At 41.4% G+C, this 24,815-nt stretch overlaps 1 protein-coding gene across 1 annotated transcript in view; it reads left to right on the forward strand.

The window, feature by feature from the left end:
* Nucleotides 1-22,910, forward strand: part of APCDD1L (APC down-regulated 1 like) — a 61,446-nt gene extending 38,536 nt beyond the window's left edge. Inside the window, exons 2-4 of the mRNA XM_043986193.1 lie at nucleotides 13,566-13,740; nucleotides 16,813-17,362; nucleotides 21,179-22,910. Of these exons, the coding sequence (XP_043842128.1) occupies nucleotides 13,566-13,740; nucleotides 16,813-17,362; nucleotides 21,179-21,964 (1,511 nt within the window). The 3' untranslated portion in view covers nucleotides 21,965-22,910. The remainder of the gene's footprint in view (nucleotides 1-13,565; nucleotides 13,741-16,812; nucleotides 17,363-21,178) is intronic.
* The last annotated feature ends 1,905 nt before the right edge of the window (nucleotides 22,911-24,815 follow it).

Below are 24,815 nucleotides of genomic sequence, written 5' to 3' on the forward strand. Positions count from 1 at the left end.
ATGGATGTCGAATGCTCCCTATGCATTATATAAAAGTCAGCTAGTATTATAAAACCCCATGTGAGGGTTTTAGATTGAAATTTCCAAATAATGTTTGCTTAATCAACTCTTCTTTGGTATTTTGAAGCCGAAGAAACAAACCAATGAAGACCCCTGCTAATTAGTCACAATTGTCCTTATGGTTTAAATGAGTGCAGCTTAATTTTTAACTAATAAATAATCACATGATTTAAGTCTGGAAGGTACCTTTGCGATCATCTGGTACAAACCTCTGATTTTACAGATTGGGAAATAAAGGTTTGATTGTGAGTTAAGAGTAGCTATGTTACTTGCCTGAGTTTTCATGGATGGTAAGTGGTAGAGCCAGTATTTGGACCCAAACTCTCTGTCACCCAATCCAATGCTCTTTTCACTACATATGGGACAGGTAAGTGGATACAATCATTAATTAAAACTTCTGGTTCTAAGAATTGTAGGATCATGGAGTTAGAGCTGGAAACTTAGGAGTCAGGTAGTCTAGCTGGTTCATTTTACAGCTAAGGAAACTGAGGCCCAGAGAGGTTGTGACTTCACCAGGGTCAAATGGATAGTAAATATCAGAACTGGGATTTGAGCCTGAGTCCCTCTGACTCCAGGGGCAGTGTTCTTTCCACTTTAACACATTTCCTTTTTCAGATTTGTGTGTTTCATTTTGTTCAACTGGAGACAAATGAAAGCTTATGAAAGCTTACATGGTATGCTTAACTAGCAGAATGAGGTACAACTTTCCTGAAGAAAAACTTCAGAACAGCTCCACCAGCTGAAGTCAGGAAAGATCATAAATGATGATGTAATTGTTCATCAGCCTGGGCTAACAGTGCAAGTGCCCTCTCCTGCCTTTTTAAAGGGCTATTTTTTGAAAATTATTTTTCTCATGCAGTAGGACTAGAAAGACTCTTACACAATCCAGATTGATTAAATTCTAACCTGTCACAGAAAATCAAATGACCTGAAATATCTTTACTTGACACATAAAATCTGAGGATTAATACAAAAGATTAGTTGCCAATTCATCTACTTTGAAAGAGAATGCTACAATTTTTTTCAAAATACTGTTTTAGTTAAGAAAAATTACCTTTAAAAAGTATAACTTCATAGAAACAGTTCCCAAACCATGTTTAGAATGTATTTCATATTTTGTATTAAAATGTAAACCCCACTTTAATATTGATCAAAAAGCTCAGCAGTGTGGGGTATTAGTGGCAAACATACTATCCCAAAGGATATGGGTTCAAGTCACCAAACTTCCCCGGGCCTCAGTTTCCTCATTTACAAAATGAGAGTTGGATTATATGACCTCTGAGCTCCCTTGTAGCTTCTATCTAAATTGATCTTCTTATGATATGCATGTGCAAAGTAAATTAGTTTATACTCTGGATATGGCAATGAGCTCAATATCAAGTTCCTCTTCCTTCTTAATGTATTCCAAAAACTTTTTTTTTTTTGGCGGGGCAATGAGGGTCAAGTGACTTGCCCAGGGTCACACAGCTAGTAAGTGTCAAGTGTCTGAGGTCATATTTGAACTCAGATCCTCCTGAATCCAGGGCTGCTGCTTTACCCACTGTGCCACCTATCTGCCCCTCCAAATACTTCTTTAAGGAAAACTGTAGCCATGAAACCAGAACTAATAGACAAAGTTTGTTAACAATGAATATCATTGAGATTTGCTGCAGAATTCCCTGAGAATCAGAGGGCCCAGGTTCCTAGGAAATAAGCTGGTTATGGAAGTTCCCAGATATGCATGTTTTGACTGTTGTATTTAGAGTTCCATCTCTTCCTCATGCCTGATAGTATGTATCCTGCTATAACCTGGAATTCTGTAATTAGCATACAAACAGAGCTATGCAAAGAGGGGCATAATCCAGTCAACACTGAAGAGCTAAATGATTTTCCTTCAGGTTTTCATTAGCATCTTACCGGCTGAGCAGAATGTAATCTGAAGACCAACAATCTGGGCAAAGGCCCAAGCTTTCACTGCACAGAGAGCTCAAATAAATTTTTATAATACTAATAACTATAATAAATAATCAATCATACAATCTCTCTAGGATTCTGTCTTTCTGTATCTGTCTCTATCTCTGTCTGTCTCTATCTCTATCACTGTCTTTGTCTGTCTTGGTCTCTCTGTCTGTCTCATTGTCTCAAATGAAAATCACCCGAAAAATCAGGCCAACAGAGAATCAACTCTTCCCACTCAAACCAGTGATTTCAGCCCAGCTGATCCATCCAAAGATGATATGGGGCTCCCATGAGATGATAAGTGGGGAATAACTTTGTAAACAGATGGCTATATGAATATAAGTGATAATGTTATCATCAATATTAATGGCAAGGTAAGGGGAATAAAATTCATATTTGATCCATTTTAAAGGAAAATGTAGTATGGGGCAGACTGTTTTTAAAAAATATTTTATATTTTTCCAATGACATTAAAAAATTAACATTTGTTTTTTAAAATTTTGAGTTCCAAATTCTCTTTCTCCTTCCCTCTTTTGCTTTCCCCCTCGTTGAAAAGGCAAGCAATTTGATATAGGTTATACATGTGCATTCATGTAAAACATTTCCATTTTAGTCATGTTGTGAAAGAAAACACAGACAAAAAAAAAATCATAGACTGTTAGAACTGAAAGGAGCTATGCCATTCCTCTGATCAATAAGCTCCAGGGGCTCCCTATTATATCTAGGAAAAAATATAAACTTCTCAGGTGTTTAAAGCCCTTCACAATCTGGCTCCATCCTACTTTTTGTAGGGTCCCATCCTATCATTCATTGGTCTTTTTTTTTTTTTTTTGGCGGGGCAATGAGGGTTAAGTGATTTGCTTGGGGTCACACAGCTAGTAAGTCTCAAGTGTCTTGGGTCATATTTGAACTCAGGTTCTCCTGAATCCAGGGCCAGTGCTTTATCCACTGTACCACCTAGCTGCACCCCCCATCATTGGTCTTTAAGCAAACTCTGGTGGAGGCCAAACTGGTTTTACTATTCCTACATATGACACTCTACTACCATTTTGGTTCCTTTATACAAGCTCTCCCCCATGCCTGAAACACTCTCCCTCCTGGTTTCTTTCAAGTCCCAACTACTATCTCACCTTTTATAGGAAGCATTTCCCAACCTCTCTTAATTCTAGCGCCTTCTCCTCTTAATTGTTTCCTGTATTTTTTTTTAATGATTCAATCTGTATTCATAAACCACAGTTCTTTTTCCTGGATGTTGAGAACATTTTCTATCGTGAAGTTCTTTGAAATTGTTTTGAACCATTGCATTGCTAAAAAGAGTCAAGTCTATCACCATAGTCCAGTGTTGCTATTACTATGTATGATATTCTCCTGGTTCTGCTCCTCTAAGTCAGCATCAGTTCATGTAAGTCCTTCCAGGTTTCTCTGAACTCCTCCTGTTCATCATTATTTTTCACATTGATTTTTTAAAACTTTGTGTTCCAAATTTTCTTCCTCTCTTCCTCCTTGTCCTTCCCTATGAAATCCAGCAATTCAATATTTTATACATGTGCAGTTATGCAAAACATCTTCTCATTAGTCAGGTTGTGAAAGAAAACAGACAAAACACCTTTAGAAAGATGAGCTAACAAGTAAAATTATACTTCAATCTGTATTCAGATACCATCAGTTTTTTCTCTGTATATGTTTTTCATTTTTCATATGTCCTTCTGATATCATCCTGTTCATCATTTCTTTCACAGTTACTATTGCTAACTGTATTACCCTCCATTTTATTCCCTCCCCTTGATATTTACTCTATTTTCTATCTTCCTTTACCCTATCCCTCCTCAAAAGTGTCATCCCTTCATATTCAATTCACACCTGTGTCCTCTGTCTAAGTATATTCCTTTCAGCTGCCCTAATACTAAGAAAGATGTTATGATGTAGAAGTATTATCTTCCCATGTAGGAATATAAACAGTTTAATCTTTTAATATCCTTCATGATTTCTTTTTTCTGTTTACCTTTTTATGCTTCTCTAGGGTCTTGTATTCAAAAGTCAAATTTTCTATTCAATTCAGGTCTTTTCATCACAAATGCCTGGAAGTCCTCTTTTTCATTGAAATCCCATTTTTTCCCCTGAAAGATTATCCTGTTTTGCTGGGTACATGATTTTCGGCTGTAGTCCCAGTTCCTTTGCCCTCTGGAATATCATATTCCATGCCCTCTGGTCCTTCCATGTAGATGCTGCTAGATCTTGTGTTATCCTTACCATAGTTCCACAATACTTGAATTCCTTTTTTCTAGTTGCTTGCAATATTTCCTCCTTGACCTGGGATCTCTGGAGTTTGGCTATAATGTTCCTGGAAGTTTTACTTTTGGGATCTCTTTCAGGAGGTGATTGGTGGATTCTTTCAATTTCTATTTTACCTTCTGCTTCTAGAATATCAGGGCAATTTTCCCTTACAATTTCTTGGAAGATGATGTCTAGGCTCTTATTGTGGTCATGGTTTTCAGGTAGTCCAGTGATTTTCAAATGATCTCTACTGGATCTATTTCCAGATTAGCTGTTTTTCCAAAGATATATTTCATATTGCTCTCTAATTTTTTATTCAATTGGATTTGCTTTACTCTGTCTTGGTTTCTCATAAAGTCACTAGCTTCCATTTGTTCACTACTAATTCTTAGGCAATTATTTTCTTCAGAGAGCTTTTGTATCTCCTTTTCCATTTGGCTTTTCAAGCTGTTGACTTTTTTCTTGTGATTCTCCTGCATCACTCTTATTTTTCTTTCCATTCTTTCCTCTATCTCTCAAAATCTTCCTTCTATCTCTCCTACTTTCTCTTCAAAGTCTCCTTTGAGTGCTTCCATGGCCTGAGACCAATCCATATTTTTCTTGGAAGCTTTGGATGTTGGAGCTTTAACTTTGTTATTATCTTCTTTTGTGGGGGTATGCTGGTCTATTTTGCCTCCCCAAAAGCTGGCTGTTGTTTGCTGAATTCTTTGCCTACTCATCTCAAGCCAGAAGCAGATGTCTGATTGAAATCTGACTCTCTATGTTCGGAAGCTTGGCATGCCTGTGCCCCTCCCCCACTGGGCCACCACCACTTGATTCGGCCCCCTGGTTCAAAACCAGGGCACTTTGTGGTAGTACCACAGCCACTTCCCTGCTGGCCAACTGCCAAAACACCAGCCTCAGAAGCCAAGACTCAGAAGAAGCCACTGTTGCTGCAGACACTGAAGCATTGGAGGCACAGTCTGTTCCTGGCTGAGTCTGGACTGCTTGCTGAGCTCCTCTCTCAGCCTGATCATCAGGTGATCCAAGTTGCTGTCTTTGGTTGGAAAATAGTCTCACTCTGTTCTTATGTGAGTTAGGCTGCTCTGGGGGATTTATAATGGCATTATTTGGGAGTGAGTGGATGGGTTTATTGGGAGTTTGTGGGAGTCACAACCTCCCCTCCACCATCTTGGCTCTGCCAATTATTTCCTGTATTAAATATTTATCTTGTATATAGCTTTTTTTTGGTACATATTTGTTTACTTGTTGTCTCCCCCATTAGATTATGAGTTCCTTGAAAGCAGGGACTGTCTTTTACCTCTTTGTATCCCTAGGACTTAGCACAGTGCCTGGCAAATAATAGGTACTAAATAAATGCTTATTGACTGATTGACTGACTGACTTTGATAGCTGTCTTTAAAAACATGAAGGGATGTCCTGTGGGAGTTATTAATTTTGTTCTGCTTGGCCCAAAGAGGACAGAAATAGAAATAAGTGGTTGAAGTATTAGAGATGCAGACTTAAGCTTGATGGAAGGAAACATTACCTAACCAATAAAGCTGCTCAAAAGTAGAACTGGTTGCTTTGGGAGGTAGTGGGTTCTCTATCACTTGAGTCCTTCAGCTGAAGACTAGACCATCTCTTGTCAGGAATGTTGTGCAAGGGGTTTTTGTTTCCTAGATATGGGTTGGATTGGCTGCTCTCTGAAGTCTCTTCCAACATAGATTCTGTGTGAATGTTGTATATGTGTAAGGCAGACCCTATCTCAGAAGTGGGCTTGGAAAAAATGTTAATTAAATATGTGAAGATCAAGGCCATGTAGAAAGACCACTGAATCTAGAGTCAGGATAATTGGGTTCTAATCCTAACCATGCCATTTACTACCTGTGTGACCTGGAGTAAGACACTTTACCTTTCTGGGCCTCACTTGTATTTAAAAAAAAATTTATTCTGAATAGAATTTTATTTTCCAAAATATATGTAAAAACAAAATTTTAACATCAATTTTTTTAAAACATTGTGTTCCAACTTCTCTTCCCCCCCTCCATTCACACCCTCCACCCACAAGAACTCAATCAACTCAAAATAAGTTATACATGAGTAGTCATGGAAAAATTCTCATATTAGCTAGTTGTGAGAGAAAACAGTCAAAAACTCCCAAACTTCAGATTAAGGAATTGTCAAAGAGGAAATTAAAAAAAATATGTTAAAATGTGTTTCCATCTGTTTTCAGATACTATCAGTTCTTTCTCTGCAGATGGGCTGCAATCTTCATAAGTCCCTCAGGGTTACATTGGATCATTGCCTTGCTGAAAACAACCACATGCTTCCCAGCAGATCATCCCCCACTATTGCTGTTATTTTGTATACAGTACATTTCACTCTGTTTCAGCTCATGTAGGTCTCTCTAGGTTTTCCTGATAGCATCCTGTTCATCACAACCTCTATATAGTACCTTAAGCTTGACAGAGAATCTTCTCCACAATAGCCCAGCAAAGTAGGTACCATACATTTTGCCATTATAATCAATCATCATAACTATTTCCCTCCATCCCACTCCCTTCCCATGACATTTACTCTATCTTCTTTTTACCTATTCCTCCTCAGAGGTGCCTTACTTCTGAGTATCCTCTCCCTCGCTCTGCACTCCCTTTTTTCACCCTTCCTTCCTTCTCCTCTTCCCCTCCTATTTTCCTGCAGGGTTAAATAGATTGCTCCTCCCAATTGGATATGAAAGCTATTCCCTCCATGAGCCCACTCCAATGAGATCAGGGTCCCTGAGCTAATTCTGTGTTCTTAATTTTCTTCCTCCTTCCCTCCTCAACCCTCCCTATGAGATCAAGCAATTCAATATGTCATACTGGTGCAGTAATGCAGAGCATCTTCATTTTCCTTGAAAGTGTTTTGCTTTTTACTGCTCTCTCCCCCAATCTGCCCTTTACTCCTTCCCTTCTCCCCTACCTCCTTTTCTCCCTCTCCCCCCCCCCCCAGGGCAAAAGTATATTACTATACCTACTTGAGTATGTATGTTAGTCCTTCTTTGAGCAAATTCTGATGATATTAAGGTTCACTCACTCCCCAACTCCTTCCCCCTCTTCTACTCTACTCCATAAGCTTTCTTCTTGTTTCCTTCATGTGAACTACCTCTCCCCAGACCATCTCTCCCCTTCTCCCTCCCCCAGTTTATTCCTCCTATACCTCAACCCTATTTTAATGATGTCATCATGGATTAGCTAGGTGGCACAGTGGACAAAGCACCAGCCCTGGACCCAGGAGGCCCCCCAAGCCCAAATCCAGCCCCAGACATAAGACACCCCTCCCCATCTGCCCTACAAAGAACAAAACATAAATGCTTTACAGATAGAATCCCTTCATATTCAGTTCAGCCCTGTCTTCTGTGAATTTCTTGTGAAGAATTTTTGTTTTGTTTTGTTTTGTTTTTTGGTGAGGCATCCGGGGCCAAGTGACTTGCCCAGGGTCACACAGCCATCAATTGTCAAGTGTCCAAGGTCACACCTGAACCCAGGTTCTCCTGAGTCCGGGGCCAGCGCTCCATCCACTGCACCACCCAGCTGCCCCTGAATTTCTTACTGAGATAGTTCTTATGATTTCAAAGTATTATCTTCCCATGTAGGAATGTAAACAGTTTGATCTTTTAATATCCCTCATGAAGTCTTTTTCCTGTTTACCTTTTTATGCTTCTCCAGGATCTTGTATTTGAAAGTCAAATTTTCTATTCAGTTCAGGTCTTTTCATCAAGAATGCTTGAAAGACCTCTTTCTCATTGAAATCCCATTTTTGCCTCTGAAAAATTATCCTCAGTTTTGCTGGGTATGTGATTTTTGGCTGAAGTCCCAGTTCCTTTGCCCTCTGAAATATCTATTCCATGCCCTTTGGTCCTTTAATGTAGAAGCTGCTAGATCTTGCTTTATCCTTATTGGAGCTCCATAGTATTTGAATTCCTTTTTTCTAGCTGCTTGCAGTATTTTCTCCTTGACCTGGGAGTTCTGGAATTTGGCTATAATATTCTTGGAGGTTTTCCTTTTGGGATCTCTTTCAGGAGGTAATCAGTGGATTCTTTCAATTTCTATTTTAGCTTCTTCTTCTAGAATATCAGGGCAATTTTCCCTCACAATCTCTTGGAGGATGGTGTCTAAGCTTTTGTTTTGGTCATGGTTTTCAGGTAGTCCAACGATTTTCAAATTATCTCTCCTAGATTTATATTCTAGGTCAGCTGTTTTTCCAAGGAGATATTTCACACTGCCCTCTATTTTTTCATTCAATTGGATTTGCTTTACTGTGTCTTGGTTTCTCATAAAGTCACTAGCTTCCATTTGTTCAACCCTAATTCTTAGGCAGTTATTTTCATCAGACAGTTTTTTAATCTCCTTTTCCATTTCCCTTTTCAAACTGTTGACTTTTTTCTCAAGACTCTCCTGCATCACTCTCATTTCCCTTTCCATTCTTTCTTCCTTTTCTCTACAACTTCTTTCTATTTCTCCTACTTTCTCTTCAAAGTCCCTTTTGAGAGTTTCCATGGCCTGAGACCAGTTCATATTTTTCTTGGAAGCTTTGGATGTTGGAGCTTTGACCCTGTTATTATCTTCTTCTTCTGAGGTTGTATTGTGGTCTACCTTACCCCCAAAGAAGTTTTCGATGGTCTTCTGCTTTCTCTGCCTGCTCATCCTGGTTTACTATTTCTTGTCTTTGAACTCCTTCTTTAAGTGTGGCCCTGCTTCCAGGACACACTGTTCAAGCTACAGTGTGACCTGAGGAATGGTTGGGCTTTCTCAGCCTGCCTGGCCTCTCTTTCATTTGATTTTAAACTCTCCACTGGGGGGTGTGGCGGGGTGTGGGGCTGCTTCTCGGCTCCACTCCTGTTCTCAGCTTCAGAGGGTCCCAGGTGTTTTGGGTTGGGGGCAGGGGAGGCTTTAATCTCACCTGGCCTGTTCTCAGGTCCGGAGATAACCTCAGGCCTATTTACTAAGAAACCAACCAGCAAAGCTTTCTGTGGTGTGGTTCTCAGCTTCTGATGAGACTGCTCCCCTGCTCCCCTCCCCCACCTGGGTCTCCTGCTGCTCAGGATTTCTTCCTGGTTGCCCTCTGGGGTGGGACAGTTGAATTCTTACCCCCAATCCACTGGTACCCCTGCACTTACCTCCCCCAGGCCAGCTGTTCAGCCCGACTGCGGGCTTGGTTCCAGAAGACGCTGGTGCTGCAGCTGATTCAGAGGCACTGGGGCAAATTTCTCTGGCGGGTGTCTGATGTGTCGACCCGATTGCGGGGGATAGGCTTTATTCTATTTTGGGGGTTATTGTATCCAGAGCTTAATGTCTTTCCTCCGCCATCTTGGCTCCACCTCAGAATATTATCAGGCCTTATTTGTCTTATTTGTAATTTAAATCTGTGATCCTATCATTTGGATTTGGACTATTTTTTTCTTTTTTTGGTGAGGCAATTGGGGTTAAGTGACTTGCCCAGGGTCACACAGCTAGTAAGTGTCAAGTGTCTGAGGCCAGATTTGAACTCAGGTCCTCCTGACTCCAGGGCTGGTGCTCTATCCACTGCACAACCTAGCTGCCCCTGGTTTACTTTTTTTCCCTTTTTTCTTTTCTTTTCTTTTTTTTTTTTTGCAGGGCAATGGGGGTTAAGTGACTTGCCCAGGGTCACACAGCTAGTAAGTGTCAAGTGTCTGAGGCCAGATTTGAACTCAAGTACTCCTGAATCCAGGGCCAGTGCTTTATCCACTGTGCCACCTAGCTGCCCTGGTTTACTTTTTTTTTTTTAAGTGAGGCAATTGGGGTTAAGTGACTTGCCCAGGGTCACACAGCTAGTAAGTGTTAAGTGTCTGAGGCCGGATTTGAACTCAGGTACTCCTGACTCCAGGGCCGGTGCTCTATCCACTGCGCCACCTAGCTTGCCCCTGGTTTACTTTTAAAATGAGGGAAATTGGGTAGATGATCCCAGCTGTTCCATCCAGAGCTAAGTACTATATTCATATGATAATTGAATAAGGAAGTTTGTTGTTGTTTGTCCTTCATTCTTGAAGAGGACCAAGGACATCAAGAGGGAGATGTCTTGGATTGCAAGTGAATTGGTTTTAAGTAAAGCAGAGCTGGGTAAAGTCATTAGCTTCACTCTCTCCTCCAGAATGATCTGAGTCCAGTGGCAAGACATAGGTCAGAATGACTAGTGATGACCCTATTTGGGGCCCTTCCCCATCTCCCTTTCCAGACCCATTGACTATCCTTTTTTTTTTTTTTCCACTGAAGCAGTTGGGGTTAAGTGACTTGCCCAGGGTTCACACAGCTAGTAAGTGTTAAGTGTCTGAGGCCAAATTTGAACTCAGGTACTCCTGAATCTAGGGCCGGTGCTCTATCCACTGTGCCACCTAGCTGCCCCTGATTTTCCTTCTTTTCTATCTCTTTCCCCCCTCCCTAGGCTTTTAGTGCCTTCAGGACTAGCAGGCCCCAGCTTAAGGTAGGGTAGAAGACTAGAGAAGGCCAGCCTCAGACTGTTTTACCTACTTACTATAATCCTCTAAAACCTCTTGATCAGGGTATATAGCTTTGTGTTCCATAGCAAGAAATCACATTCAAAGTGGAAATACCATTGGGAGAGAATGGTATGATCTATGTAGTTAGCTGTTCCATGAAAGCATTAAATTGTTTTACAACTTTATAGCATCTGTGAGCCTGTGTTTCTAATGTATACTTGTGTATCCACTGCCTTTGGATCTTATTTAAAACCCTTGTCTTCATTAACAAGGGGTGGGAGTACCTATATCATGTGGGATTTGTCTCATTGTGGGAAAGGGTCATAGTAATGAATTCTTTTTCCCTAGAAGAGTTCAAGCCTACTAAAGATGTTGTCAGTGGAATTTCTTTATTGAGAAGGAGGTGGAACTAGATATGGGGGTCAGAATAATTCAGGTTTTGTTTTAGGGCACCAAAATTTAGAGGGTGAAAAAATTTAAGCCATGTACTTTTTCAGTAGTATAGAAGCCACTATACTGAATAATGCCCCCCCCCACCGCTAAACTGAATTTGTTTTTATTTGCGTCTTATATTATTTTTTAATTGTGAATTACAATTATTGCTGCCTTCCCTAAGTGCCCAAATCCCTAGTTACAGCTCTGAGTATTTGACTTTTGAGGTCCCTTCTAACCTTGAGGTAGTTGAGAAGTAACATGGTTAAGGAGGAAAAGTGCTGACTCTAGAGCCAGAGGAACTTGGCTAAAATATTGTCTCTGATCCTGTATAACTTTAGTCAAATGCCTTAACTATCTGGGCCTCAGTTTCCTTATGTGTAAAAGGAAGAGGTTAGATAAGGTAGCCTCTGAGGGCCTTTCAGCTATGATCCTAAGAGCATATAGTTCCATAAGATTTTCATTCATGCTAAGGAATAATGGAGAGATATTAGGAGAGCCCTAGAAGTTGAGTAGAGGGAGGAGGGAACAAAAAGAAGGGGAAAAGATTTTAAGGGAAGGATATAAAGGAGCAGCAGAAATGTTAGGGGCTTGTACTCACTATAGCAATACTCTAGGCTTGTCCTTTTCTTCCTGATCCCCTTTATTTTCATCAAAATATATCTATTCAAAATCCCATTCTCTCAAGGCACTCTACTGATGCGTTAATAGGCCAGTGTGTTATACATCCTAGATAACACAAGTGCTTTTAAAATAGGGGTATTCAAGGTCTTAACATTATTTTTTTTAATTCTGAAATTAATAAACACCAAATAAAATGAGCACTTCCATATGCACAGAAGGGAAATGTCAATTCTCTATTAAAGTTTACTTTTCTTTTAAGTATATAATAAATTCCCCATGTAACTTTGTGACTCTAGTTCTATTTACATTAAAAAAAGAAAACAACACTTTGATGACTTTCTTTTCTGATAACCCTATCCCTAACCCTACCTCCCCACCAATTCAACCCTAACCCATCCCAAATGGGGCAGGAGGGTCCGGGAAAGAAAGCATTTTAACAAATATGCAGCCAAGCAAAACAAATCCCCACACTTGCAGTGCCGCAAAATGTATGCCTTATTCTGCAACTTGAGTCTATGGTCTCTCTGTCAGGAGAGTTTCAGGCATCATGTGCAAAGGAATACTTAAATGTTTGAATGCATCTTGGTGTAGTGGTAGAGAGGCAGCCTCAGAGTCAGGAAGACCTGGGGTCAAGCTCTGCCTTTGAATCCAACTGACTGAGTGAACTTGAGCATGATTTCACCTCCCAGTACCCCCAGTCAAATGCTGTAAAATTATAAATTGCAGAATAGTTGCTGATATGCATCTGTGTTAGTAGAGGGAGTTTCCTAACAGCTTGCATTTAGTGGGTTTTTGGGGGGGGGGCAATGAGGGTTAAGTGGGTCACACAGCTAGTAAGTGTCAAGTGTCTGAGGCTGGATTCGAACTCAGGTCCTCCTGAATCCAGGGCCGGTGCTTTATCCATTGCACCACCTGGCTGCCCTCCCCACCCTCCCCCCACCCCCAGTTTGCATTTAGATAACCACTTTACAAATAAATATTAACTTATTTTGTCCTCACAACCACCCTGTGAGGAAGGTGGTATTAATTTTTATCGCTCCCATTTTACAGATGAGGAAACTGAGTCTGATAGAGGTTAAGTGATTTGCACAGGGTCACATTGCTATGAGAATGGATTTAAACTCAGGACTTCCTTACTTTAGGCTTAGCTTATTCACTGTACCAACGAATTTCTTCATAGGGGAATTCTGTATACCAACGAAATCACAAGTCTGGTCCAAAAAAAGAAAATAGAGAAGCATTAAGGTCAAAATTAGCAACACAAACGGAATAGTTTCCTTATGTGCAAATAGGCTGGGAGAGACTAGGTCACAAAGCTTCAGCAGGTCCTACAGACCCAGTGCTGGACCGTCGATCCCGGTCCACGAAGAACCAGATTCGCTGAGAAAGACTTAACAATCAACCGGGTAACGAATTCTTTTGGCCTCAAGAAAACTTAGTTTAGTAGTAGTGTGAGGCACGGAGAGATCTGGAGTTGTATCAGAGTGGGGAGGACCCAGATGTTTGATCCTTGTGTGATATCTGCGTGTTCTGCGATGCTCTCTGCGCGTCCATCCTGTGTCGGGCTGGGGACATCCAGTATCTGAATCTGAATCGGGGTGTCTGGAAAAGATTGCCGGGTGCCCCACAGTGCAGCAGCCGCCTCTCTTTGATAGTGAAATCCAGGCGAACAGAAAGCCTGCGGCACCCCCACCCCACTCTCCTGCTTGGGAAGGGGAGGCCGGTACTGTGACTCCTAACACATCTGTCTTGCTTTAAGCCTGCACATCTGGAATACAGCATTGGGACGGGGCTGCTCTCCAGGGCCGGCGGAACAGCTCAGGCCGACTGCAGTGGGAATCCCAGTGTCAGTACCAACTGCGCCATCTTCAGGACGGAGCCAGAATTACGGCGCTGCTACCTCCAAGGCTGGAGGGTCACTGGATCTCCACAAGGTAAAGATGCCCCCTCTCCCAGTGTGATCACCAACTCTCCCGGGTTACCTACTGGGATCTGCCCCTCGAGGCATCTTATGCTCTGAAAATCCATATTAAAGCCTCACTACTGTATCTGGTACAAAACCAGGCTTCCAGCCACACAGTCCTTTGCTATGGACTCAGCACTTTGAATTAGGGTAGGACTTGACAGTGAGTCCTGGACTCCACAGCTTGGAGAACTGGAAGGGAGCCCCTGTTATAAAAGTTCTTAAGCGTTTTTGGATCAGGAAGCCCTTTGGCAGAAATGGTGAAGCCTAGGGACCCTTTCTTAGAATAATGTTTTTAAATGCATAAAATAAAATACTTAGGATTTAATGAAATCCAGTTATCTATCTATCTATCTATCTATCTATCTATCTATCTATCTATCTATCTATCTATCTATCTATCTATGTGTGTGTATTTGTATGTATCTGTATATATATTATAGGTATATGTGTGTGTATATATTTATATATATATGTATGTATATGTATATATATGTATATATAAATATATATATATGTATATATTTATATATATACATATATATAAATATATATGTATATATGTATATATATATAAAAGTTTCAGGAGTTAAGAGCTGCTGTTCTGTTATTTGTCCTTTAAGCTCATATATGGAAAGAGGCAAACAGAAGACTGCTGAGGAACTCCCTCCTGGGAACTCCCCTAAGTACACTAGTGTCCTGGGGGCATGTTACTGGTACCATCCATGTAGTCCCTAGAACTGGATAACCTAATGATGTGATCTACTCTCTTCATTTTAGAGGTGGGGAAACATAGGCCCAGCAATTTGCCCAAGGCCACATGCCTAGCAAGGCAGATCTTGGGCTCTAGAGGGATTCCCCATCCAGGGCTTCTTTCACTATGCTTTGTCTCACTTTAACTTAAAAATCTGATTTTTGTTGGACATTCAATAAAGCAACCTTTCAAGTGGGCCATCAATCCCTAAAGCTTTAGCTGGGCCTATTCCTTCCTTACCTTTTTGTTCCCAAATATGTAATTTGGTCTTGTGTACTTATCTGTGCCCTAGGACACTGCATCATCAGGGTCAGAGAATAGCCCATGGGTGTCAGGCTAAGGTTCTTACCTGGGGGCCATCCAAGAGGAGGAGCTGTGGGTAACTGGACTGTCAGAGACCTGGGCAGCCATGTGCAAAAAATACTGTATAAACATTCCATATCTGCCACTCTGCCACCCTGCCCCAAGCTGAAGGAAGAAACAAAAATGTGTAAACATTTGCTAGCATTCCATAAAGGAGGGAATTTGGAGGGGGGAGGGGAGAAAGCCACTCTAGAACAATCCCTGGACTCCTCATATCTGGGAATCTTTAAACTCTGCTTTCCAGGCCTCTAAGAGATATCATAATGGAACCAAGACTTCCTACAGCCTCTGAAAAAGTAGCAGAGGTCCTTGGCTCTCCCACCAATCCAGGGACACCATTTTTTGTTGTTCAGTCATTTCAGTCACGTTCGACTCTTTGTGACCCCATTTAGAGTTTTCTTGGCAAAGATACTGGTGGTTTGTCATTTCCTTCTCTAGCTCATTTTGTAGATGACGAAACTGAGGCAAACATGAGACACCATAGCATCCTGCTTTTGCACCATTCCCTAAACAGTTTCTATCATCAAGGCTCAAAAAACAACACAGAATTCCTGCTTCCCAGTATCTAATAAAGGATAAATGATAGTAGGCTTAAAAATCTTATGCTTTCTGTTTGGTTTTTGTGAGGACCGGTCCCTGAGAGAACTCAGTTCTAAATGTGTCACATATTTGGAGACTTGTCAGTCCTTTCCCTTCCATAAAGAATTATTGTCTGTCTTTGGAACAGTCACCACCTGCCTCAATTTCCTCAGCTGTAAAATGAAAGGGTCTGACAAGATACTCACTGAGGTCCCTTTCAGCTCTATATTCTGTGAATCAATGAATTCTGGAAAACTGGATGATGCTTGGAAACTTTTTGATCAAAAATTGTGGGTGTCAGGGTGTGGAAGGTGAAGGGGAATGCTTGAGAGAGAAGGCCTGCCCTTTGAGTTGTTTCCTGGCCTACAGGGCATGCTTAATTATTTTATAGCAAGCGAGCACCTACTGCTTAATTATAGTAACTTATAGGATTGTAGATCTAGACCTGGAAGCAATCCCAGAGGTCATCTAGTCCAACCCCTTCATTTTATAATTGAGGAAGCTGATATTTGAGAGAGGTTAAGTCACTTCTTGACAAGGTCACACAGGGAGCACCTAGCAGAGCCACTGAACTGAAGCTGACTCCTGAGCCAGAACTCATTCCATCAACTAAGTCCCTTATCTAGATAGAATCAAAATGAACTCCTTCACCAAATTCCAGAACATTAAGATTGAGGAGCCTTTGTCAAAGCTTAAAAGAGGAATAGATAAATTCCACTTCAAATAGTGAGCAAGAAACTCATAGGTGTTGGACAGATCTGTGGAAAGCAGATCAATAAAGCTGGTAGGAACAGCATTGGACTCAAGAAGAACTGAGTTCAAATTTGATCTCAGGGATTTGTGAGTTCTGTGACCTTGGGCAAGTCACTTAACTTCAGTTTGCCTCAGTTTTCTCATCTGTAAAGTGGAAATAATAATAGCACCCATCCCCCAGTGTTGTTGAGGATAAAATTCAATCGTATTTGTAAACTGTTTTGCAAAAATTAAATGTTGAATAAATACTTATTATCTATAGTTATCATTATTGTTATTATTATTATTGTAAACTAGGATGTCTGGGACCCTTAGGTCACTAGGTAGTATAGTAGATAGAAAGCTGGGCTTGGAATTCAAATTCTACCTCAGACCTTCAAGAGCTGTGCAAACCCATCTCAGTCTCAGTTTCCTTATCTGTAAGAAATAGCATCTACCTTAGGGTTTTTGTGAGGATCAAATGATGCCATATATGAAATTTCTATAAATGTCAGCCATCATTATTATTATTATTATCCTCTGGTCAGACACCAATTGGATGATGATCATGCTAATGTTCTCTTGTTCTTCCTTCCATCCTACATGACATCATAGCTGTGAAGTCCGTCCAGGGCCAGAGTTCCTCACCAGGTCATACATGTTCTACTCAAACCGCCTGTTTAAAGCATACCAGTTCTACTACCAGGACCCTTCCTGCCGGGAACCCTTGTACTCCCTGCTCATCAAAGGCAAGCTCCGCCTTCGCCAGGCATCCTGGATAACACGAGGGGCCACAGAAGCCAACTACCACCTGCATAAGGTTGGCATTGTCTTCCATAGCCAGAGCGCTATTATGGAGGTAGCAGAACGCATCAATCAGACAGGTGGCAGAGGCTGTGGTAAATTACTTCCCCCTGGGAGGTCCTGGACTCCAGGGACTGTCTATGAACTCCTGAGTGCCAAGGCAGAAAGGGACTGCACTGGGGCCCTGGGCTTTGCCATGCATGAACTCAGCCTGATCCGGGTTGAAAGGCACTACAAGATGCAGCAGATGCCAGGCAATAGGGTGGTGGAGGAGCTCTATCTGGGTGACATCCACACGGAATGGTCGGAAAGACTTCACTACAGACCCACTGGATATCAACGCCCACTCCAGAGTGCCATGGTAATGATACTAAAGAGACATTACACCATCGTGGGAGTTAGCAACCTTTTCAGAGGTGTTATTCCAGGTCTGCATAGATTCACTCCTATTTCAGATGTCTGTCTGCCAGGAATACTCTAGTAAAGGCCTCCTCCATTGCCCAGGTGTAGGGTGGAGGTGATTCTGGGCTCTAGAAGGCTATTGCAAGGGAGCAGAAGCTCTGGAAAGGGCTGCCAAGCTGAAAGGGCTCTGAGGATGGGGTTGGTAAGAGTCTGTGTGTCTGTCATCTAAGCACCTGACAAGACAAGTGTAGAGGGGCTAATCACCAGAAGATTGGTCACCTGTGATAATTTCTCTTTTTGGCTACAGTTCCACAACAAGATTTTCTACTAAAGGTGTGGAAAAGTTGTGATCTTGCCTTGGGAGAGGGTATTCTCACAGTGATGTGGAGGTGAATCTTTTAGAGTATCCAAGCATACCAATAACCTTTCTTCTGCTCACCCAAATTAATTGTTTGACGGTAATAGCCATATCTTGTTGGGAGCAGGGTAAATGAAATGCACTTATACTGAAGAAAAGCTGATAATTTGTGTCTAGAGAAAGCAATGAGAGCCCCCAAATTAAGATGTGACCTCATGCTACCTAACTCCCATTTACAGAAGAGGAAACTAAGGTCTGAGGAAGTGATTTGTCTTACATTTCATTAGTAGTCAGTGACAATACAGGGACTAGTACTTTGGCCTTCTGATTCCACTAGACCTGAAATCTCATACTAATCTCACAGTACATGGTACGTTATATTCAAATAATTGCAGAAATTGTATCTATCTTTCTATATTTCCTCTGTAAGCAAGCAGGAAATTCTTTGATAATAGTGAGAAGCAATATATCTATCAGCATCTAATTATGTGCAGGGCAGTCAAAGATTCAGTCTGGATAGGAGGGATACTCCTCTCACTAAGGGCTTGGGGATGAAAGGATGAATGGGAATGAACTTCCAGAAATTTATACACGGGAAAAAAAAATGCTCATGGTCAAGAAAATACCTGGGTGGGTTTTTTTCTGCCACTTGAGAATAATTCATTCCTTTTCTTTGTGTTGTTCTGAGGCAGTCCAAGGCCAATGTTGACCTCACCTCAGAGATGAGAAAGAGTAAGCATCCATAAGGAGGTTATGATCTTGTCCCATAATAGTATTGAGAGAGGAAATAGCATTGAATCCAGGGATATGCTGTGATCCAGGGAAATTCTGAGAGTACATGGAGAACCACCATTTCCCTTCTCCCAAGCAGGGTTCCTTCCTCACCACTCCCTCCTATCAATTCCCCTATGGTCTCACCCCCCAAAACCCCGCAATCCCAGCCAGTCTGGCTTCTTTCCAGAAAATTTAAATCTATCACTAATTTATTTTGAGAAATGATTGAGAATGGGATTTGAAGTGTGCCAGATGTGAGCGTTAAAAATACTACTCATTCCCCCCCCAAAAAAAATGTATAAAAGGCGGGGAAAAAATTCAGCACAAGGGATTCTTTACAGAAGGAAGAGGCAGATAGTTCTAAGTAGCACATTCCATTGTCACACTCTGCTTTCTTGGGTCACAACCATGCTAGTGAGCTAAACCAGATGGTAAACATAAACATTTTAAGAAGCTAATTTAAAACCAATCAGGTATCCAGATCCACTCCCTGAGTATGCTGCTAATTCACCAGCCTGCAAGTGGACCAAGGACATCTGAGTACATGATGTCACCTCTCTGGGTTAATCAGAAACTGTCATATACTGTTTCAGAAATTACTTTATGAAACTTATTTAATCTAGTAAGACTTTGGCTTAAGACTCAACATGTTAATTTTGTCAGACAGGGGCCTTGGTTAAGAACAAGCGGAATTCTAGACAATGCTAAAATGAACTTCGGTCAGAGTAAGACAGGGTAATTTTCTTTCTCTTAAAAAAAATATCAAATCTAAGGAGAAAATGTCATTTCCCTCCCTACCCTGGCCCCCAGTATCCCGTCTGCATTTGCTCTGAAATCTTCTTGCCCCAAATTACCAGCCATTATCAAAGAATTTCCTGCCTGCTGGTGAAGGGTATGTATGTATGTGTGTATATATAATGTGTGTGTGAGCGCACGTGTACACTTCTGGAGATTTATATTTAACTTACCATGTACTGTCACTCTATATTAGGGTGACCTAAGTTGTAATGTTAGCCAAAAATGGCTCAATTACAGACTGTAATCAAGGACCATGCAGCACTACAGCTACTTACAGATGGGGGTGAGTTAATTTCTACTGCAACCATGTCTAACTATCAACTGGCATATTTTAAAGAGCTCTCAAAACCCATGGGTGTAAACCTCCCAAGCTAAATGTATATTTTTTCTTGTACAAATCTATGAAAAGTCAGATTCATCATGTAACTATATATACACACAAAAGTCTTAAAAAGAAAGCCAAGATGAAGCCATTCTTTGATCAAATGATCCCCTCTCACTCCCCAGGCCTCTTCCCCCCTAGTTGGCATATGGGCTTCAATTTTCTTGGTACTAGGCTTTCCAGGCAACTTTTGGTGAAAATTTTCAACTTCTTTTTTATTTTTAAACAACAAAGAGAATTTGTACAAAGATTTCATGGTTGGGCCTTCCAAACATCACTCTTCCCTTACCAAACCAAATCCTTTTCCTGTTTCCTTCTAGAATTGCAAAGGTCTCTAGATCTTCCTGTTCTCTGTCATTCTTAGTTTTGACAAGGGACAAGTCTACAAGTTATTCAGTTATAAAATTCAATCTCTCTGCTCTCCCTTATGACTGAGTTATGGGAAGGATACTAGCTATCCTACTTCCCATTTGGTTTGAAGCCTTCCCTGTCACACTAAATTCAGCTTTTTAACAGTTTTAGAGGAATAGGGACTAAAGATCCCAAAGAGCTGGCTAATGATCATGGGTTTGGAGGAGGCTGGAGCTAGGGTGGGTGCTGGGAGGCAAGTGTTGGGAGAAATACAAAGGATTCAAGGCACTTGGGTCAGGGGGCAGCTAGGTGGCGCAGTGGATAAAGCAATGGCCTTGGATTCTGGAGTACCCCAGTTCAAATCCAGCCTCAGACACTTGACACTTAGTAGCTGTGTGACCCTAGGCAAGTCACTTAACCCCCATTGCCCCACCAAAAAAAAAAAAAAAGACACTTGGGTCCTGGTCCTTTTCTTTCATAATTCACTTTCCTTCTCTGGTCTTCAGTTGCCTCAACTGTAAAATACGGACGTTAGACTAGACACTTTCCACGATTCCTTCGGATTCTCTCATCTTCATGTACTGTAGTTTATACTTAGTGTAGACCTGTCAGTGTAGATCACAGCCTTTTCATCCCTCCCTAGACTCTGTGACTGCTCTGTGTCATTCAAAGATCCATCTGGGGGCCTTCCGTCCATTCTCTTAGTATGTGTATGTGTATAGCAGTAAGGAGGTCATTTTTCATCTATGACAGTAGGGTCACAGCAAGGGAGGCTGGAGGACAAAATACAAATCTTTATTTTGCAGCTTTGCCAATGGCCTTAAACTTTACTATGCCTGGCTTGAGGTAGCATCCTCTTCAGGTACATATTGACATTTGAATAGGAGACCCAAAGTTTAAAAAGCCTCCATTCATAACCCAAAGAAATAGATTTCTAATGTAATTTTTTTGTCCAGTGGTAAACCAGGGAAGAAGTTTGCAGGGATGTCTGTGGGAGCAGAGGGAGAGGGAAGGCAAGGTCATGGTCCACACTACTTCTCTTTGCTTCTCAAGTTTATTATACTTCTATTTCCTCTCCAAAATTCACCACCTTTATTTTTGCCCTTTGCCAGCATCACTCGCACCCATGCCCAGCTTGTGGAATCATCTACCGTTCGGATGAACACCATCCCCCAATCCTACCCCACAAGGCAATGCTGCCCCTGAGACTCAGTGGCAGGTGGGCCAGCATGAGGTGTGAGGTCCGACCTGCCGTACTCTTCCTCACCAGATCCTTCACCTTCCATGGGAGTAACCGGACCTGGGAAGGCTATTATCACCACTACTCTGACCCTGCTTGCCGACAGCCCACGTTCACTGTGTATGCCTTTGGGCATTACAACAAGGGCACCCTGTCTACCAGGGTCAGAGGGGGCACGGAGCTAACGTTCAAGGTCACCCAGGCCCGTGTGACACCAATGGATCAGGTCACCGTGGCGATGCTGAACTTCTCGCACCCAGGGAGCTGTGGGGATGCAGGGGCCTGGTCCCTTGGAATCGAGCAGGATGTCACACCAACCAACGGGTGCTTGCCACTAGGCATCAAGCTCCCTCATGTGGAGTTTGAACTTTTTAAAATTGAACAAGACATAAGAGGCCAAAGCTTGTTGTTTATTGGAGAGAGGCCCACCGATGGCTCAAACCCAGATATCCCAGAGAAACGTCCCACTTCCTATCAGGACCCTCTGGTCCAGTGTGCTGGATCATCCGGAGGCTTTTCAAGACAAATTCATCACAGTCACCAGCCAGAAAAATATAGGAGTAGCAGGAACAGATCATCAAAAGTATACTCTATGAGCAGTCTACTTCTGATCACAGCCCCGACATTTTTAAGGTGGGGCCTAAATGGATCAGATTGATGACTCCCAAAGCAGGAAGGAATTCCCTCCAGAGTCTGAGACCTATCTCCAGGCACATTTCCAAGATCAGCACCTTCTTTTCTAATTCCTGAGACTGTATATGCTTTAACACAGACAGAGGAAGGGTGGTATTCTTGAGACTAGACTCAGCATATAAATACCCACTTCCAAGTTACTGACTAATGCTGATTCAGTTGAACTCAGCAGTTCATACTCAAGCTGGTGACATGAATTAAAGATGCTGCCTTGAGCTTTTAGTGGCCTGTATTCAGAGGCAACCTCAGCCTCCCAAAATGCTAAATGCTGGAATTTCTGTGCTTCTCAAATTCAGAATTTTCAGCCCAACGATTTCCAGTCTTCCAGGACTTCTGTTTATGAGGCAGGATTCCATCTAAAGGGTACTCCCATTGGCCTCATCCAAACCTAAGGGACTCAAAGATGTCTTAAGACATCAGGTTAACCCCCACACCACCACTTCCAGATCATACAGAGGCAAATTTACTGTTAGCTCATTTCAATCCCCATGGCATTTTTTTAGCCACTGGATAGCCAAAGAACTCATCTGGATCCACAGCATATAGTTTTCTTCTTTCTTTAATAGAAAATTCCCAGGTCTTTAAATACTAATGAGAGGAAACATCATGGATATCTTATGAATGGATGGTTTTAGATCCATTTTACAAATAGGTAAATGGCAAAATCTAGAAAATGAGTTGTTCTTTTATTCCTTAGCTATTTATAACCAGAACCCCAGATGGATGGGGCTATTTCTAGGGTTCTTAACTTTTTTTCTGTGTCATGGGACCCTTCTCAGAAAGATGTTCGTAAATGCATAAAACAAAACATGTAGGATTAAAAAGGAAACCAATTATAGTAAAATTGTTATTTAAATATTTTTTAAAAGCCAACAGATGGGGGCAGCTAGGTAGCACAGTGGATAAGGCATAGGCCCCGGATTCAGGAGGACCTGAGTTCAAATCCGGTCTCAGACACTTGACACTTACTAGCTGTGTGACCCTGGGCAAGTCACTTAACCCCCATTGCCCGGCAAACAAAACAAAGACAATAAAAAGCCATCAGACTCCAGGCTAATAACCCTTGGATTATATGATCCCTAAGGTTGTTGTTTATTTTTGTATCCCCATCACCTTGCACATTGTAGGAGTTTAACCTTGTATCAAATTGTTAAGATTCCTTCTAAGACCTACAATCTCTTAGTCAACAACCTGAAGTGGGAATTTACTTATGTGGTACAGTTAGAGTAGACTATAAATGGGGACTGGGGAGTGGGGTGGAGGTGGAAATAGACCTGAAGTATCATTTTCACAGTTAAAAATTCCTCTAGCATGGTGAACTCATATCTGGGTCTTGAGAAACATTTTAATGATTTCCTCCCTTCTTACCCCATCACACTTCCATCAGTCACATTGCATATTTTAAGATTCAAATCCAGGTCTTACAAGTGACTTTGTGAACTTGGACAATGAAATCCCTTTCCTTTGCTAGTCTGGTTTCCTCATCTGTAAAATGAGAGGGGTTTTAGATGATTTCTAAAATCCTTTCCAGCTCTGGATATGATAGATCTATTACCTATAAAGCAAGTGCTACTTTCCACGAGAATTTATCATCCTGGCCCGCTTATTTTGTTCAATTGGCAACTGCTAAAAAAAAGCCTTATATGACTCTTTAACTATTCTTGTTTTTAAGAAAAGTTAATCGCTGCAAGTCCCAAACTAAAATGGGCTTTGAAAAGGCATATTACAGAATTACATTTACAAGACTATTTATAGTTTGGAGGAGGTAGAGATTCCAGGGGATGCCATTTACACTAACCAATCCACCTATATGTGGTGCAAATGAATTACATTTGCACATTATAATTTTTAATCACATTAAAATTTAAACTTAAAATCTTTTTCATAAACAATTATACCAACTGAACGGTGTTCCCTGTGGTTATTAAAGACTAATAAGTGTAAGGGTTTGTGTTCTAACTTCGAGTACATGTGATAACTAAGATTTCTTCATGTATATCATCCTCTGGACCTCTGGGCCCAGAATTAATCAAAAGTATTTGGGAAGAGGGGCAGCTAGGTGGCACAGTGGATAAAGCACTGGACCCGAGTTCAAATCCAGCCTCAGACACTTGACACTAGCTGTGTGCCCCTGGGCAAGTCACTTAATCCTCATTGCCCTGTCCTCCCTCCCCCCACCAAAAAAGTATTTGGGAAGAAGCTTAAAAGAGAACACATAACTACATTAAATTACGAAGTGTATATTAAATGGGAAACACATCCCCTTATAAGCAGACCTCAATATTTTTTCATTTTTTTACTCTGAACTTACGGATTAGGGATTGTGATTTCAAGGCCAATATTTTAAATGATATTTCTTTGTCCAGTCAGTTAATATCACAAGAAAGAAAAAAAAATTGTTTTTCTTTTGGGCAGTGGAAATGATCAATTAAGGCTCAGGCTTCTATACTTTGTTGCCAACATTTTTAGAGTTGAAGCTGAGAATATAGGTGTGAATGTTCAGGGAAGAAATGATCATTGTGTCCCACTTCCTACCTGTAGGCCCTCAGTTTGTTGAAGATATCAGATGCAGTATTAAAGTTGGGGCTGTCCTTGACATATACTACAAATTTCTTGCAGCAAACTTTGGCTCATGGCCCATCCCACAAATCTGCATGAGACCTTTGAAACATTCTTGAGTGCTGGTAGAATAAAACCAGAGCACTAGATTCTTCAAATTTGAGATAGTGCAGGAAACGCAGCAGCTACCATAGACCTGATCCCAATCTAGACCTTTAACTTGCTCTATTTTTCCAACCTTGGGCCAGTCTGTCCCT

Source organism: Dromiciops gliroides, chromosome 2 (genome assembly GCF_019393635.1).
Source record: "Dromiciops gliroides isolate mDroGli1 chromosome 2, mDroGli1.pri, whole genome shotgun sequence".
NCBI lineage: Eukaryota > Metazoa > Chordata > Mammalia > Microbiotheria > Microbiotheriidae > Dromiciops > Dromiciops gliroides.